The sequence below is a fragment of the Zymoseptoria tritici genome, chromosome 1 (assembly GCF_000219625.1).
Source record: "Zymoseptoria tritici IPO323 chromosome 1, whole genome shotgun sequence".
NCBI classification, from domain to species: domain Eukaryota; kingdom Fungi; phylum Ascomycota; class Dothideomycetes; order Mycosphaerellales; family Mycosphaerellaceae; genus Zymoseptoria; species Zymoseptoria tritici.
Genome location: NC_018218.1, coordinates 5260712 through 5277622, shown reverse-complemented (window position 1 = coordinate 5277622; position 16911 = coordinate 5260712). Strand labels below are relative to the sequence as shown.

Sequence of the window (16911 nt, the reverse complement as noted above, 5' to 3'; positions counted from 1 at the left end):
TGGCTTTCGGAGCGACAACTCACTCTATCCATTCATTTCTGCCGACAGAACGGCACAGCACTAACAATGGCGTCCATCAGAGGCACCCGGACGTGCACAATCCTCCTCATACTCTTCACCCTTTCCCAGACTGTGATGGGTACCTGGTTCGACAACCACATGAAGCACAAGGACACACCACTCGTGGCTCGCCAGCTCAGTGGCAGCGTCGGAGAACTCGGCGAATGCCCATACCTCTCCGTCGTCGCGGGAGACACCTGCATCTCATTGGCAGACAAGTGCGGCAACCTCACCATCAGTGACTTCCAGAGCTACAACGGCGCTGGGAACTCTCCGGATTATAACGCTACCTTCTGCGGCGCTTTGGACGTCAATCAAGTTGTCTGCTGTGGAGCGGGAAATTATCCTGATTTCACGCCGAAGCCGAATCCGGATGGGACTTGTATTGAGTGGACGGTCAAGGCGAATGATACTTGCACGGATGTCGGGGTGAGTTTGGAGTGAAATGTTGTCTATCGTGTCTGGCCAAGAGCTGATCGTTGTAATTGCAGATCCTCTACAACACCACCGTTGAAGCCATTGAGCGGGTCAATGCAAACAAGACTTGGGGGTTTGGAGGCTGCTACTTCCTCCTACCTGGACAAAAGATCTGCCTTAGCGAGGGAACACCACCATTCCCAGCACCTGTCGACAACGCACAGTGCGGACCGCAAATCGAAGGCACCGCTGCGACAACCAATATCACCGGATGGGCCGACTTGAATCCTTGCCCAAATGTAAGTGCACTCGATCCTCCACCCTCCGAAGTATACTGACCTCCCACAGAAAGCATGCTGCAACAAATGGGCCCAATGCGGAATCACCGGCGACTTCTGCATCCCAGAGCGAGCATACACCGGTGCTCCGGGTTCTGCACCGCCCGGCAAGAACGGCTGCATCTCCAACTGTGGCATGGAAATCATCTCCTCGCCCGAACCACCGGCTGTATTCGAGAAGATTGGATACTTCGAGACATGGAACCAGGAACGTCCAGGTTTACACATGTGGCCCCGGGACATCAACTCCAACGGAAGCTACCAGTACACCATGGTCCATTACGCTTTCATGAACATCATCGAAGGGTATGAGATTTCTGCGGCGCCGTACGAGGACAATTGGAACGAGTTCCTCAACACGACGGGATTCAAGAAGATTGTGACGTTTGGTGGATGGGCTTTCTCGACGGAGAATTTCACGTACAATGTCTTCCGTGATGGTGTCACTACTGCCGATCGACAGAAGTTCGCGCAGAACGTCGCTCGGTTTGTGATTGATAACAAGCTCGATGGTGTGGACTTTGATTGGGAGTAAGTCATTCCTCAACCCAATCGCTCCACCTCCAACTGACCTCCTCGACAGATACCCAGGTGCACCAGACATCCCCGGCATCCCACCAGCTAGCCCGGAGAATGGCAGAGACTACCTCGAATTCCTCAAAATCGTCCGCCAACTCCTCCCAGCCCCCTACACCGTCTCCATCGCCATCCCCGCTTCATACTGGTACCTCAAAGGCTTCCCCATCGAAGAAATGGCACCCGTCCTCGACTACATGGTCGCCATGACTTACGACCTCCACGGCCAATGGGACTACGGCAACAACTACTCCCAACCCGGCTGCCCCACCGGCGACTGTCTCCGCTCGCACGTCAACCAGACTGAAACCGAACAGGCCTTGTCTATGATCACCAAAGCCGGTGTGCCGTCCAACAAAGTCATCTTCGGCCAAGCGTTGTACGGTCGCAGTTTCCGCATGACTACACCGGGTTGCTACACTTCACAGTGCAAGTACACCGGTCCTGAGTCCGGCGCCGCGAAGGGTGTATACACCGGTACGTCGGGTTACATCTCCAACTACGAGATCCGACAGATCATCGCCAACGGAACTCGTGCGGGCGCGCTCGAAGGTCGACAAATCGGCGAGACGCCTTCCACGTACTATAACGTTCAGGAATACTACTCGCCCGACATGGGTAATGTGCTCGTCTACAACGATGTGGAGTGGGTTTCTTGGACCGACGATCGAACGTACAACAACCGCACGGAGTGGGTGCGGGCGCTGAACTTTGGTGGTATTGTCGACTGGGCGATGGACTTGAATGCGACTTATCCGGATCGTGCGGTGGCTGCGCCGTCGGCGTCGGCGACGCCGTCTGTGAGGGTTGTGACGGTTAGTGTTGCGAATAATGTTTGTGCGCCAACATACTCGGCTGGAGGGTTGGGGACGATGTCGATGAGTATGTAAGACGATTCATTCTGAGTGGTGTGTGCGTTGCTCGGCTGGCGGACGGGCAGTTCATGATGTTATTGTTATCGCAATCGCTTAACTCCTTCTCGAGCTCTTCCTTTGTCCCTGAAATATCGTCAGCTTATGACGACCGATGTGTAGGTGACCGTCGCAAGGAGAAGACATCGTGTGAGTTCTGATCAAAAATTGATATTTGTCTCCAGATATCTGCGTCTGGTCGTAAATCGGATACTTCATGAAGTGAAACCTCCTGGGAAGGCAAGATCACCATCCATCCTCCCCGCGATGAACCTTACAGGTATCGTGCAGCAACGCATCAAATCTTCCCGATCCACCCGATCTCCACCAGGTCCTGCACCGGAACCGCCAACTTCTCGATTTTACTCCGCGAATGCTGTCGAATCCACAGAAACACCTGCAGCGCCAATCGTTTCACCACACAATACTGCGGGTCGATTCGCATCTGCTGTTTGCCCACGACGTAAAGCGACTGGCTCGCATACGCGACATCGATCTGACGCAGCCAGGATGATATGCTCAAGTCGCTGATATCTGTGCCGGGATGAGTCTCAGGGGCGGGTGCGGACGAGAAGACTCGCCGTGTCATGCCTTGGAGCATCGTCCGTCGGACTTCTTCGTACACCATTCGTGCGAGGTCGGCTGTGACAACGTGGTCGTTGTAGCCATGCCGCAGGGTGACGCGGTAGACGTTCTTGATGCTAGTCCTGTTGACTTCGAATTGCTCGTCGGAACCGACGTGGGGTATACTCAATGAGCGGATATGCATCAGAACCACCACGTCGAGCTGTGCGCGAAATTTGAGTAGCCATTGGATGTACACTCTGGGAGTGGTGGTGCCGCCGAACTTGTCGAAGAAGATTCCAAAGCCGTCCATCGGCGTCAATTCGTATCCGCCGTATTTCGTAGCCAGGAATTGGTGCGTGGTATATCTGCCTGTCTCAACGACATCTCGGAGATCAACCTGGTCTTTGCTCTCGCACTCCCATTGCTTCTCTTTACCAAACCGCCAGAGAGTGAAGAAAACGACGAGAACACCGGCGAGTATGAGGGTGAACCAGGCTCCGTCTGGCACTTTGGTCAAGGCTGCCCCGAGGAATAGACCGCCCAAAGCCAAGAACGGAAGCCATACCGCGAAGACCAGAGCGGGATGGAATTGCCAGACCACGATCGCCACCAATACGACGAGAACCGTGGTGATGAATGTGACGAGAATGACACATGTGCCGTAGGCGTGGCCGAGTTCTTGAGTCTGTAGACTGGTCAGGCGGCGTCCGGAGATGCGCAAGCTCTGAAGAAGGGTGTCGCACATTACCATACACGACTGTCACGATGATACAGCCTATCATGAGGATCCAGTTTGCTTTTGGGATGTAGACCTGGCCGTAGTATTTGTTTGATGTGTATTTGAGGTCCAAATGAGGAAAGTATCCAGCGTTCATGATTTGCGCAAGGAGTTGGAAGCAGGCTGTGATTGTTCCTTGAGAAGCGACAATCGCGGCAAGTATAGATATGACGAGTGATGGGTATAACATTCCCTGCTATATGTGTTAGCTGCTTCGCCCAAGAGATAGCCAGAGTATAAGCGACCTTGGGTCAAATGACTCACAGGTGGTACGGTACGGAAGAAGGAATTGTTCCATTCTTTTGGCTCATCCAGGAGGTAGGCTGCCTGACCAACATATGCCAACAGCAAGCAAGGGAAGACGAAGCACAGCCAAGAAAGCTGCACGGCCAGACGAGTGAAAGCTCCCATGACGGCGAAGAGGCACTCAACTCCGGAAAAGGCCAGCAAGATTCCACCGAGTCGATCGAAACCGGCATTGTCGTTGCGCTGGAACCAGGCAATTGCATGGTGAGGTGAAAACGCAGCGAGCACGCTTCGATCGTGCATGGCCAGGTTGTATATGCCATATGATGCATTGAACAAGAGCCAGAGTACGATGACGGGAGCAAAGGTGCAAGAAATACGGTCGATCCCGAGACTTTGAATGGAAAACAGGAAAACAAGAATGACGCAGGAGGCACCAATGATCGTTGAGCTTGTCAAGCCTGGTTCCGCGACTGCGATACCCTGTACCGAGATATTAGCACACTTTGCAATATGCCAGCGGCCGCTGCAAATGCCCACCTCAACAGCTCCCAGCACAGACTGCGCTGGTGTCAGAACCCCGTCAGCAATGACCAAGCTCACTCCGAAGACAGCGAGCGTCTTGAGGATGAAGCGAGTGAGCGGAGATTTCTCGAGCCAATTCCTGATGCAGAGACTTATCGACCTCAGATCTTCTGATGAACGACGTTCCACTTTGACGGGTCGACTTCTGAGGGTACCTTGGCAGGCCATGTTGCAATGCCGTGATAGGAGCGAGAAAACGGCAAAGGTGCCACCTGTCGAGCGTCAACCTGTTGTTCAACTTGATCTGGCGGCTTGAACTGAGCACTGCATGCCGCACCTTCACCTTCATCATCGGCGTATAGTATAATCAGAGAATACTTGATTGTGACGACCAGTATCAGACTCCAGATGATCAATGAAAGCGCCCCTTTGACATCTTCCGCAGACGGATCGTGCGAGAACGTCGATGAGTAGACGTAAAGCAGCGATATGGAGATCTGTCCATGTGCGACACCGGTCGCCTGGTACGCCAGAGGAAGCACACTCCACCCTCGGAACTTCTGCGCCTTGCGGAAGTCGATGTCCTTGACTTCTGGTATATCTTCGTACGGAGCCGGCCCAGCATTGGTATGTCTGGCACGGCGAGAACTTCGTCTGCCGAATCGATCGTCATATTGGCCAAAGATGTCGCCATGTCGAGCTTGGAGCTCGATGGATTCATGGTCGAACGGGTCCGGGGCCATGGCGGCATTGCTGGACAGAGCGATGGCGAGCAGGAAGATTGAGGTCCATGAGTGGTGGAGAGATCTGAAAACGCCGCGAAGTCGAATGGAGTCGATACACTCATCTCGACAGTGTAAAGTCTATCGTCGGATCATGCCCTGCTGATGACAAAGGCCACACTTCAGGGACCAATCCAGATGGAGCCAATGCCTTCAATTTTGGGAACATCCTGGCGTGATTCAAGCATGCTGCCTACGCGAGATGCAGGCACGGCCGCACAGGCGCCGTGCTTATATTAAAGTTTCCAATGTTCCGAGCACTGGGATGGCAGATTGTGGATGAGATCGTGCGAAAGATCAGACGATGTCCCGCTGGGACACACTAGGTCTACCCCGCGGTGCAAGTCGTGTCATGCTCGATGGACTGATATATCAACCTCGTTAGCGTCTGAACACGGCAGGCCCGAGTTCGGAGTGTGCGCCGTCCACGCCCCTTAGAAGCTGTAGCGACGAGGATTTGAGTCAGTCGATCTGAGCATCCTGGACGCCGGCTTATGCTAGAGGGTTGCTCGCCCGGCAGTTTACGTTGAAGATCTTCAGCGATGATCTGGCGGTGTCTTGGGTGCAAGAGGATATAACAAGATGTGATGATGTCGCTGCAAAGAAGACGTGAAGTAGTGGTCTGAGGGTGGAGGAAAAGTGGAGACCTCAGGTGACAGCTCGGCCGATGGTGTACTAAACGTAAGTTTGGGCCACTACGAGGATTTTAAGATTCTGTACAAAGACAACGGGGTTAGTAGCACCTATAGAGTAGTTTCGTCGACCGAAGTTGTACTTCTTATTACCCTATATTCTTTTTAAAGAGGTCTATATATCTTAGACAAACCCTAGATTGCATAGATATCGTTACCGTCGCGATCTAAATAGCGGGTGTTTCTAGCACGATACCGTATAATCTATACTAGCTAAAAATCTACGTTGCGAGGCGAAACAAGGCGATAAACAATAGGTGTAATTATTACTTTTCCGAAGGGCGGAGCGACCTAGGAAGCCTACTTTAGGGAGGCTACTACCGGCAGTCGCTCTACTCTAGCTTTGCAATCTATTCCGAGTCCTATAGGGTGCGGAATATGTATGTAAGAGTCCTTACGGGTTGTATGTCTAAATCGCTAAATCCGCGTAGTAGCCCAAACTCAGGATTAGTACGCCATCGGCCGAGTTAACCGGAGTCCGGCCAATCCAGCTGTTTCCGGCTATATCTTCTTTGTACAAGTACGTACATGCAGAAGGGCGTCGATATAAGCTCTCAGGATACCTTCCGCACGCGAGCTACGAACTTTCGTGCCTAATACGGTAATGACAAGGCGTATTCAAGGCGTACACGTCGTCATATTTGCGAACGGTCGTTGATGAGGGAGACATATAAGAAGACCATTCACAATGAACCACTCAACCGAAGCAAGACATTGACAAACCAGCTCTGTGATCAGACCAACCGCCTCCAGAATGGCCACCTCAATCCCCTGGACAAGCATCAAAGTCGTGACCTTCGACATCTTCGGCACCCTCCTCGACGACGAACGCGGCCTCGCCGCCGCCGCCCGCGCAACTTCTCTAGCTCCCTACCTACCCAGCTCCCACGCAGATCTCATACGTGGTATCAAAGCCCACGACAGTATCATCCAGCGCGAGACTCCCACCATGCTCCAACGAGATGTGGTAGCCGAAGGCTTTCGACGTTATGCGAAGGACATAGGCGTAGTCGAGAAAGGCCAGCTGGCCCAGGAGGAAGTGGAGACTGCTGCGAGGGAGTACGGTGGGAAGATGGGAGAATATCCCGCGTATGAGGACTCGGTTGCTGCGATGCAGTCGTTGAAGAAGAGGTATCGTCTTATCCCGCTGACGAACGTGGATCACCAGTCGTGGAAGGAGGTGATCGGTGGGCCACTAAAGGGCTGCGACTTTGATGCGGTGTATATGGCGGAGGATGTTGGGTCGTATAAGCCCGACCTGAGGAACTTTCGATATCTGTTCGATCATGTGAAGCAGGAGTTCGGACTAGAGATGGATGACATTTGTCATCTTGCGCAGAGTTTGACGCATGATCATGGGCCGGCGAAAGAGCTGGGGCTGAGGAGCGTCCGGGTTGATCGTAAGGGATTGATGGATGGGGATCCGGTTGAGAGGCAGGAGAAGTATGGCTATCATTTGAGGGTGCAGAGTTTGAAAGAACTGGCGGAGATTGTTGAGCAGGCATTCGAGGTCGTAGTACGTCAGGCTACGTAGTGAGTCCAATGAGAATGCCTTCAGTGTTAGGATTGTGTTCTCACGCAGCAAAAGAAGATGCAAACTTGGGTATTTTGCTCCAAACCGAAATCATCAAAATCCGTCCACCAACTCCAAACTTGAGATGTGTCGGTCCAGCCGTCACCATCTTCTCGGCCCTAGGCATCTTCCACCATAACCTTCTCCACCACGCCTAGCGCCAATTCCTGTACATGCTTGGAGTCGCTACTGGCATCCACACTCAGCACGTCGACCTCGTCCTCCTTCGGCGTTTCCAGACTCTCGAACTGGCTGTGAACCATGTAGTCCTTCATGTAGTGGTTCTTCCGGGCCCTCACTCGATCCATCAGGGCAGATTCTGAGGCGCTCAGGAATACAAAGTGGATTCGAAGTTCCGGATTATGGTACGCTGCGATGCGCACGACATCGCGGTATTTTCGCTTGAGTGCACTGCATGTGACGATGACTCCGGATGTGTCATGAAGTGCTTTGACGGCTTCTTCGCGGAGAGTGATGAGCCAGTCCCAGCGATCGGCATCTGTTAGGGGTTGACCGTTGGCCATTTTCTCAACGTTGGCAGGTGTGTGGTACTTTGGTAAGACTTGTCAGCTGAAACCTCCGCTCGAGTCGTTCTGTACTTCCATTTACTCACTGTGTCGCCCTCGAGATATGGCAATGAGAATGTCTTGTGAAGATACTCCGCCACCGACGTCTTACCACAACCTGCTGGACCAGTAATCACCCAGATGTGCTTGTGTCGTGATGACGGAGGCGCCAAAGTGCCTGTGCCGCTCGCATTCGAGGTCATCTCTGCCGGATCATGGAAAGTCGGCTCGGAAGGTGGGGTCGGAGGAAGTTGTTTGTCAGAGTTGGAGTTATGCATGATGTCGCAAAGCCTGCTAAGGCTGAAGAAGTTTGCAGGAAGGCCGTGACAATAGAGGGATCAGGGGCCGAGCGATATGCTGTCACGGGTTGAACAAAGGTAGATTCGGACGTCTGAAACAGATTCACTCGATGTTTTCAGGTAATGGAAGATGGTGTCGATTGTGTGTACGAATGAGAAGTTGAAATGCTGTACAGCAGTGAGATGATGAACTTGCAGGAGCGGCTCCCGGATCCTTTGTACCTCTTTCCCGTGAGACTGCCGGCGGTGCCTATCCGAAGTCAATCGGCATAGTGCGAAGATGCCGTGTGGAAGTGTACTACCCTGTCGAATTTCGCGGCAAACGATCCTATCGCCTGGGGTGCCCGGATTTCGAAGGAGTGACGTTGGCATGTCTCGGTGGGGATTGCGCCGTCGGGCTTTGATGTCGGCTTCTGATGGCGTTTGCTTCGCTTTTGTGCTTCACTTTACCGGGGCCGGAAAAAGGTTCTAGCGGAGACATTGCGAAGAGGATCATTATAGAAGGACACATGGAGCATCAAGAATTTGCCACACATCGAGAGGAGACGGCGATCGGTCGGAGCTTCGTCTTTAATTGTATTTTAATATTGCGTAGACTCTTAACATTCGCTGCGATCAGTTTCGCGTCCACTGGCAACGGCTCCGGCGTGCAATAGCATTTGCACCACCTTTGCTTGGCCATGACAAGTTGCCGCGTCCAGTGCTGTGCCCAAGCAGACCGTATGGACACGACAAGGATACTCTTCTCGGACGTCAACTTCCGCTCCAGCACCGAGCAGTAGTTTCACGACGCTCTCGTGGCCATGCGTCGACGCAGCCTGTAACGCAGTGCCGGAGAAATTGGGCCCATGCTTCTCACAGGCGTTGACGTCCGCTCCTCCCTCTAGAAGCACTCGCATCAAGTTCTCGTGTCCTTTGGATGATGCCACTTGGAGTGCAGTGGCATAGTTCTCATCATTCTTGTGAGTGCAATACCCTCTCAGTAGTGCGTTGACGTCCGCTCCCGCATTGATCAGCATCTGCGCCAGTTTCTTGTCTTCACGCCCTCGTGCCGCTGCATACAGCGCATTTAACCCACCTTGAGCATTGACATCCGCTCCTGCAGTCAGGAGTATTTGCACTGTTTTCTCGTGTCCTCGGTAAGATGCCAGCTGCAATGCGTTGCCAAAACGACCTCCTTGAGCATTCACTTGCCAGCCTTTGTCCAGAAGTAACTGCACAACATCGGGGTTCCCTGCTCTTGATGCCTCATGTAGCGCGCTGCCCATTACGCTGAATGCATCAAGGTCCTCGCCGGCATCGAGCAGCAGCTGCACTACAGTCGGCGGACCGTACCTCAAAGCATACGTGAGAAGATTCGACATACCGTACCTCAAAGCAGAGGTGGGAAGATTCCGGAGATAGAATATGTCCGTACTCGGGCAAGTCGTGAGAAGGAATTTCGCAAAACTCTCGTTTTTGTTCGAAGCTGCCCAGAGCAATGGAAACCCGTGCTGTAAGCACCGAGAGGCTTTACCGAAACCGGGATCTCTCTGGAAGCTAGGCAGAAACTCTTCGACGTCGTCTCCGAGAAGCGCTCGCAATGCCGCCACGTGGGCCCCTGCGAATGCAGCAAGGACGGGGAATTGGTATCTCTCTTTGCGCAGTCGGAGCCACACACCCTGAGACTTGAAATGCCGAATAAGTCGATCGAGATTCCTGACTGCCGAAACGTACAACAGGTTTACTTCGTTGCTGTGTCGCCAAAGCTCGATAGGCTCCAGTATATTGTGGATGTGAATCCACTTGTCAAGGACGAACCCTTGAAGGACGTTTGTCTGCGTTGCACTCAACGTGGATTGATCGGCATGATAAAGAATCCCTTCCTTTGCGTATCTCACGAAGGGGAACAAATCAATGACTCGCTGTCGTAAGCTCTTTGCCTGTTCAGATTTGGCCTTGGGCAGTGGGTCAGGGATATCCACATGACTTGACAGGTCGACTTTCAAGTAATTCGAGCAGCACTTCTCGAGTCTTTCATGGCTGCCTGAAGCCAAGTCGCCATTGAGTTCCGACCAGAGCTGCTGCAAACCACCGTCTTTGAGCAGGAAATCTCGGACCGACTCGTGGATAAACTGCACTACGGGTGCCTTTTTGGACCTGGTGACTTCGGCGAGGCCTTTCGATGAGCTCAAGACAAGTCTTTCCATGACCTCAGCTGTAACTTCTTCCGGGTTTTGAGGTTCCGGTCGCCACTGACCTCCATCTTCCGTATGTAGGCCGGCCTCCATAGCGTAGTAGAACTCTTCGCGGCTCAACGGACGTTTTGCGAACAGTATCCACTGCAGGCAAAGTAGCATATCGTCCATGTTATCGTGATCTCGCTGAAGCATGTCTCTAAACAGCTCACTCAGCTCCGGAGGGATCTCTCGCAGCCTCTGCTTGACAGCAAAGATTCGCCCACGCCGGAATTCATCATTCAAAATGCCAACGACTAATACGACCCACATGAAGACTCCATTGGCCTTCTTTTGTACTTGTACCCGAATCTCGTCGATGGCCTTGCCCTTACCGGCTTGAAGTCGGCGCTGAATGTACTTTCTCAAATCATCCGCGTGGCCGTCCTCGTCTTCCAGGATCAGACGCCAACTGTGGAGGACCTCGATCGAAGGGTAGTGACGGCTGGCCATGCAGATTGAAAGTCGACTCTCCTCCGCAACTTCGTGCTCTCCAAGCTCCTCGAGGAACTCGACCATATCTCTAACTTCTTGCTCTTTGCATTCATCCAGCGCGTCAACGAAGATTTTGAGCTTGCGTGGTCCAAGAGCTCCGATGGCTTTGCAAAGAAGGATCTTCAAGCTTGGTATGGACCAGACAAAAGCGTGGGATCCAGCAGCATTTGAGTTGCCAACGTCATCCAGGATGATCTTTAGGTCCGGAACCTTTTGCAATAGATGGAAAAGCAGAGCGCGGTACATGCCCAGTGTTGTCTTCTCGAACTCGTCACCTCGCGCGTTGAAGAAGAAGTCCAAAACGATCTCATCTGCAGCTTGGGTCTTCCGGACATGGGCAAGAACGAACTTCATAAGAGTCGATTTGCCTGCGCCTGGCTTGCCGGAGATCCACAGAATACCGGGATGTCTGTCCTTGTTGGCCCAAGCACTGAAGTCTGGATGTTGCAACAACCACTCACAAGTTGCGCGCTGGGCGTCTCTGATATTAGTATGGCGAGCATCGATCTGCTCGAAGCTCAAGGAGGCCAGCACACTTTCTCGCCGTGCCTCGACGCTATTATCCGAACTTTCTTCGTCGCCAACAGAGCTAAGGGCCTGACGGATGCCCTCTTGCGGACCAATGATCGCGCGGAGTCGGGCGAATGCTTTGTCCTCTCCCTCACCATATAGAACCGGCATGGACACGTCGAATATCCCGAGTTGACAATAGACCTTGTCCTCCTTCTTCTTGGTCTCGCGCTTCGCAGCCCATCGTCGCCGCTCGGATATTGAGAATTGCGACAATGGAGCTCCTCGCAAAGCAAGGATCGGGATGCTGGTTGTTTCGTGAATGGTATTTTCCAAACTCTCTTTGTTTCCGAGAAAGGATTTGTCTCTGGACCAGAAGTCGACCTCTGTTGGCGCAAGCAGTTCTTGAAGTGTCCCTATGGTCCGTTAATCAGATCGAATTAGTCTCAAGAGACCTTTGATACCTACAGCCTCTGGTGAACCATCTGCTCGATCGCTCCGAGGCGACTGTCATGCCATCCCGGTCGTGCTTTGACGTGGAGACGTCACTCAGGTACACATAGCACTTTGTCGACTTCTGGTAATAGCGAAACATCGAGATGATTGCTTCGGACAGCTCAGCGGTACTCGCCTTGTTGATGCAGCACGTGTCGACCCAAAAGTCCTTCAAATCATCCTTCAGTGCCCGTTCTGCACAGAACATGATCTTGGCGTAGCCAGCCTTGTTCTTGCCGACGCCGTGAACCACATCGTCGAAGTCGACTTCATCACTGTCGGACCCCCAGGTATGCGACAGGATGGCATAAGGTGGAAGATGATCCTCGTCGTGGGTACTAAGCTTGAGCGAGCCGTGCTCGAGCCGCAGGAGTCGCATGATGCCTAGAGCTGGAGTCCCGTCTGCGGTCTTGACCGGAAAAGATTGACCATGTCGGCAGCGAGACAAAGTTCATGGAGAGGAGACCTGCCTGGTCGCGTCACCTCGGATGTCGTGAGGTGACTGCGGCCTCTTGGCTGCAGTCAGGCTGAAGCCCCATCGCATGCATCGCACAGCCGCAGCCACCATTTGCGGGGCCGGTACTCGCCCCGAGTACTTCTGATCGAGACATTGTGTCGATTGATGCCGTTGGCCCTTGCTGAGGGAAAGCCACACACCTCAGTTCGTCCGATTAGGTGTTGGCGAAAGAGGAAGAGAGTGAGAGGAGGAAGGTTCAATCCCGCCGATGTCAGTATGCTGAGTAATACGCAGGGAATGGAAGACTAAAAAACCGACGGGAATGCGCCAATAGGCCAGATCGGCATGATGGCTACCAGAGTGCGGACAGGTTGGAGCTATGAGAAGGACTTTGTCGCTTTTACCAATTACCAAGAACGCCGCACCACGCATCTCGTACCAAAATTCCCATGTTCCACCGCAAGAACACAATCCCTCCCGGAACACACGCTCAGATAACATCACACGCTCAAACAACATTAGACGGGTATCCGACCTCCTTCAACGCCACAAACTCCTCCTTGATGCTCCTCATACTCACGAACCTCGACAACAAGTTCGGCGAGCCCGCCTTGTCGTTCGTGCCCGAAGCCCTGCCACCACCAAAGGGCTGCTGTCCCACGACGGCACCGGTAGACTTGCAGTTCAGATAAAAGTTACCCGCTGCATTTCTCAGCGCATCTTCAGCAAATCGCAGCGCATTGCGATCCTGAGCGAACACCGCGCCTGTGAGGCCATACTCAGAAGTTTGATCAATGGTCTTGCAGATGTCGGCGAATGCGTTCGGAGCGGAGTCGTCGTAGACATAGATGGTGAGGATCGGACCGAAGAACTCGGTCGTCATGTTCTTGTGGTTGGGATCTTTGGTCACGTAAATGGTCGGATGGATGTAGAAGCCCTCGCTACCGTCATGTGTCCCGCCAACGATGCATTCAAGGCTCTTATCGGACTTGGCTTCATCGATGGCTTTGGAGAGCTTGTCGAATGATTGCTGGTGGATCACAGGGCCGATGAAGTTGCTGAAGTCTTCGGGACCGCCGATCTTGAGCTTTTTGACTTCCTCGACGAGGAGAGGCTTGGTCCGCTCCCATGTGCTGGCGGGAAAGTATGCACGGGATGTTGCAGAGCACTTTTGGCCTTGGTATTCGAATGCGCCGCGGACGGTGTTGATGACGGTGTTGTGGATGTCGGCGGTGTTATGGACCAGGTGAAAGTTCTTGCCTCCCGTCTCGCCGACGATACGTGGGTAGCTCTTGTAGCGGCCCTCAGCAGTCCCTTGTCCGATTTGACCATAAAGCTGACGGAAGACTGCGGTCGAGCCGGTGTAGTGCAGAGATGAGAATTCTGGATGTGCCAGGACTGTCTTCGTGATCTCCACGGCATCACCAGGAACGAATTGGATCACATCTCGAGGAAGACCAGCTTCCAAGAGGATTTGATAGAGGAGCCAGTTGGATGCCATGGCAGACGGTGAAGGCTTCCACACAACCACATTGCCCATCAACGCCGGTGCACAAGGCAGGTTGGCAGCGATAGCCGTGAAGTTGAATGGAGTGATGGCGTAGACAAAGCCTTCCAGCGGCCTGTACTCGACTCGATTCCACATTCCGGGACTGTTGTGTTCCGGCTGCTGCGCATACAGCTCCTGAGCATACTTGACTCCAAACCGCAAGAAGTCCACCGTCTCAGCCGCAGAGTCAATCTCCGCCTGCCACGCATTCTTTCCTTGTCCCAACATCGTCGCAGCCATGATGTCGTATCTGTATTTTCCTGCCACGAGGTCCGCCGCCTTTAAGAATATCGCCGCTCGGTCTGAGAATGGCAGATCTGCCCACTCGCTCTTTGCTGCCAGGGCGGAGTCGATGGCGGTGTTGACGTCGGAGGTGGATGCGCTCGACCATGAGGCGATCGATTGCTTGTGTTCCATTGGCATTGGCTGTTGTGAGATTTTGGAGGTCTTTGACTCTTTTCCTCCCACCATGATTGGGACTTGCACAGGAGACTTGGAGCGGAGGGTCTTCATGGCGGCGGCCAGCTTCTCGCGATCGATGGAGCCTTTGCCATAGTGTGGCTATTGTGTGTTAGCATAATCCAAGAAGATTTGACGCCCGTAATCCTCACATTGGGCTCATTGTTCACTGTTGGAATCTTGAAGCTCGCAAGCGTAGCAGCGCCCTTCGTCTGTCCATTCCTCAAACCCAGCTTCGTCGACGGCTTAACGGCGCTCCCAAGCTGCTGCTTACACGTCTGCAATCTTCTGGCGGCCATTGTTGATTGTGAGAAAAGTGTCACGAGCTCCCAATCCCCCGACGTCGCAGGTCTATTGTACTTCAATGCATTCTGAGAGCTTCATCCCGGTCAAATTAAGCCGAGCGGCCCAACGATTCTCACACCTTCCCCACAATCCGACATCGGCATTGGAACCACGATAAGACGCGATAGGGCCCGAAAAATGGGAAACGATTGCCTTTTCCGAGACGGGGTGAGACGCGTTCCTGGAACGACGGTGCTGCTAGTTCAGGTACGCTTTGCAGAGCGGCCAGCAGCGGCAGAGAATTCTGCTTTCTCAATCAGATCATGATCATGCAACGGCGTTTCGTCCTCCGTGTCGTTACAGTGCACTAGATCTACTTATCGTCTTATCGCATCTCCAGCATCATAGCACCGGGATCTTCCAGCAACATCCTGACCCGCTCGGCGCATCTCGCACACTCTGCTCCATCAACAACGCGATGATCAGCACTCCAACTGAGCACGAGCTCCTCCTTCTTGACGAGCTCGTCGTGCTCGTTGAAAGCCGGCACAACTTTCGACCTGCCTACTCCGAGAATCGCGACTTGCGGCTCTGAGATTACCGGCGAAACAACTCCTCCTCCTACCGAACCGATGTTCGATACCGTGAACGTTGCTCCCTTGAAATCTCCAGGCGACAGCTTGTTATTCTTTGCTGCCTCGCCCAGCTCCTTCATCCTCGCTGCAATAGCAGAGATACTCAAATCCTGCACATTATGAACGACCGGCACTACCAGTCCAGCTGGCGTATCAACCGCGATGCCGAAGTTGTGTTTGCCTTTGTAGGTCAACACCGGCTTCTTCGGGTCCTTCGTATCTAGCGAAGCGTTCAACAGCGGGTGTTTCAACAGCGACAAGCTCAATGCCTTCATGATGAATGCGAGGTGTGTGATTTTCTGGTCGGAGGTCTTCTTGATCCTCTTTCGCATTGTCGTGACAGCCGTCATGTCTGCTGAGCAGGTGTAGAGGAAGTGAGGGATGTTGAGCGATCGGGTCATGGTCTTGAACATTTGGTTTTGAACCGGCGTGAGGGCGATTTTGCGGTCCTCTTCTGTGCTTGCTGTCGTCGCAATGGTGGTTGCCTGCTGTTGCTTCTCCTCCCTCTCCGAGACAAACTTATGAACATCCTCTTTCAGTACTCTGCCATCCTTCCCTGTGCCTTCGATATTTGCGATGTCGACCTTGAACTCCTTCGTCAAATGCCTGACCGCCGGCGTTGCGAGAGCACCCATGTTGCCCTTGCTCGGGCGTGATGAATGCTCAGGTTTGCCATTTGTCCTCGATTCTGGTACTCTCTCTTGCTGTGACCCTTCCGCTTCTTGCTCCTGCTGTTTCACTGCATCCTCTGCGTCCGCTGAAGTCTCCGCCTTCGTATCTGTGCTGGAGCTTCCCTCTCCTTCACCTCCTCCGAGCTTCGCCTCATCCGCCTCGCTCAACTCGCCTTGAATATCGATATCCACCAACGCTTTTCCCGTGATCGCCATATCGTCTGGCTCATAGTGCAGCTTCTTGATTACACCATCGAATGGACTGGTAATCTCCACGCTGGCTTTATCGGACTGCACCTCGCACAGCTTGTCGAACTGCTCCACGCGAGCTCCGGGTTGGACGAACCATTGTATCAGCTGGCATTCTGTGATGCCCTCGCCAATGTCTGCGAGCAGGAAAGGCTTCACGACGTGTGATCGTTGAGAGGCGTGAAATTGTCGGTAGAAGAGTGGCCGAGAAAGACCGGATGGACGTGTAGCGTGTTGTTGTTGAAGGCGGAGGATTCTCGCGACCGAGGATCGTAGGGCACTCATTTTGGCGATGACTGCTTCAATGACTATACTGGAGACGTGGAGAAATTGCTTGTAACATTCCAACGGGCCCCAAAGGGCGGTGTTTATGGAGAAATGGAGATCCTCTTCCTCGGTCTTGAGGTTTCAATGCTTCTGCCAATTCTAAAGCCGCCGTCAGCCGTGGATTTTCATGCCTGAGGCATCCACGTTGCTTTGGATGAGATAGAGCGGAGGGTTCAGGAATGAATCTGATCAAGGTGGATTGCCAATGATGCAAGATCTTGAAAGTCGTTCCG

The 16911-nt window shown here is 53.2% G+C and overlaps 7 protein-coding genes across 7 annotated transcripts; 2 read left to right on the top strand and 5 right to left on the bottom strand.

Annotated features, from left to right (window-relative positions):
* Positions 1–249: 249 nt before the first annotated feature.
* On the top strand, positions 250–2170 carry MYCGRDRAFT_20676 (uncharacterized protein; the record flags this gene model as incomplete). The annotated part of the gene is made up of 4 exons (XM_003856921.1): positions 250–483; positions 603–776; positions 826–1346; positions 1399–2170. Coding segments are annotated over 4 exons (1701 nt in total), but the record flags the coding sequence as incomplete, so codon positions are not given.
* Positions 2171–2600: 430 nt separating this feature from the next.
* MYCGRDRAFT_32527 (uncharacterized protein) lies at positions 2601–5161 on the bottom strand (the record flags this gene model as incomplete). Its single annotated transcript, XM_003856669.1, has 5 exons — positions 2601–3554; positions 3613–3840; positions 3912–4376; positions 4434–4690; positions 4756–5161. The coding sequence occupies 5 exons, from the start codon at positions 5159–5161 to the stop codon at positions 2601–2603; spliced, it is 2310 nt and encodes a 769-aa protein (XP_003856717.1).
* Positions 5162–6646: 1485 nt separating this feature from the next.
* On the top strand, positions 6647–7426 carry MYCGRDRAFT_34317 (uncharacterized protein; the record flags this gene model as incomplete). The annotated part of the gene is made up of 1 exon (XM_003856922.1): positions 6647–7426. The coding sequence occupies one exon, from the start codon at positions 6647–6649 to the stop codon at positions 7424–7426; it is 780 nt and encodes a 259-aa protein (XP_003856970.1).
* Positions 7427–7584: 158 nt separating this feature from the next.
* On the bottom strand, positions 7585–8309 carry MYCGRDRAFT_33813 (uncharacterized protein; the record flags this gene model as incomplete). The annotated part of the gene is made up of 2 exons (XM_003856668.1): positions 7585–8016; positions 8079–8309. 2 exons carry the CDS (start codon positions 8307–8309, stop codon positions 7585–7587), a joined length of 663 nt encoding a protein of 220 aa, XP_003856716.1.
* Positions 8310–8945: 636 nt separating this feature from the next.
* Positions 8946–11722, bottom strand: MYCGRDRAFT_32494 (uncharacterized protein; the record flags this gene model as incomplete). Its single annotated transcript, XM_003856667.1, has 2 exons — positions 8946–9033; positions 9072–11722. The coding sequence occupies 2 exons, from the start codon at positions 11720–11722 to the stop codon at positions 8946–8948; spliced, it is 2739 nt and encodes a 912-aa protein (XP_003856715.1).
* Positions 11723–13011: 1289 nt separating this feature from the next.
* Positions 13012–14810, bottom strand: MYCGRDRAFT_67317 (uncharacterized protein; the record flags this gene model as incomplete). The annotated part of the gene is made up of 2 exons (XM_003856666.1): positions 13012–14613; positions 14664–14810. 2 exons carry the CDS (start codon positions 14808–14810, stop codon positions 13012–13014), a joined length of 1749 nt encoding a protein of 582 aa, XP_003856714.1.
* Positions 14811–15181: 371 nt separating this feature from the next.
* Positions 15182–16636, bottom strand: MYCGRDRAFT_31803 (uncharacterized protein; the record flags this gene model as incomplete). The annotated part of the gene is made up of 1 exon (XM_003856665.1): positions 15182–16636. One exon carries the CDS (start codon positions 16634–16636, stop codon positions 15182–15184), a length of 1455 nt encoding a protein of 484 aa, XP_003856713.1.
* Positions 16637–16911: the final 275 nt, after the last annotated feature.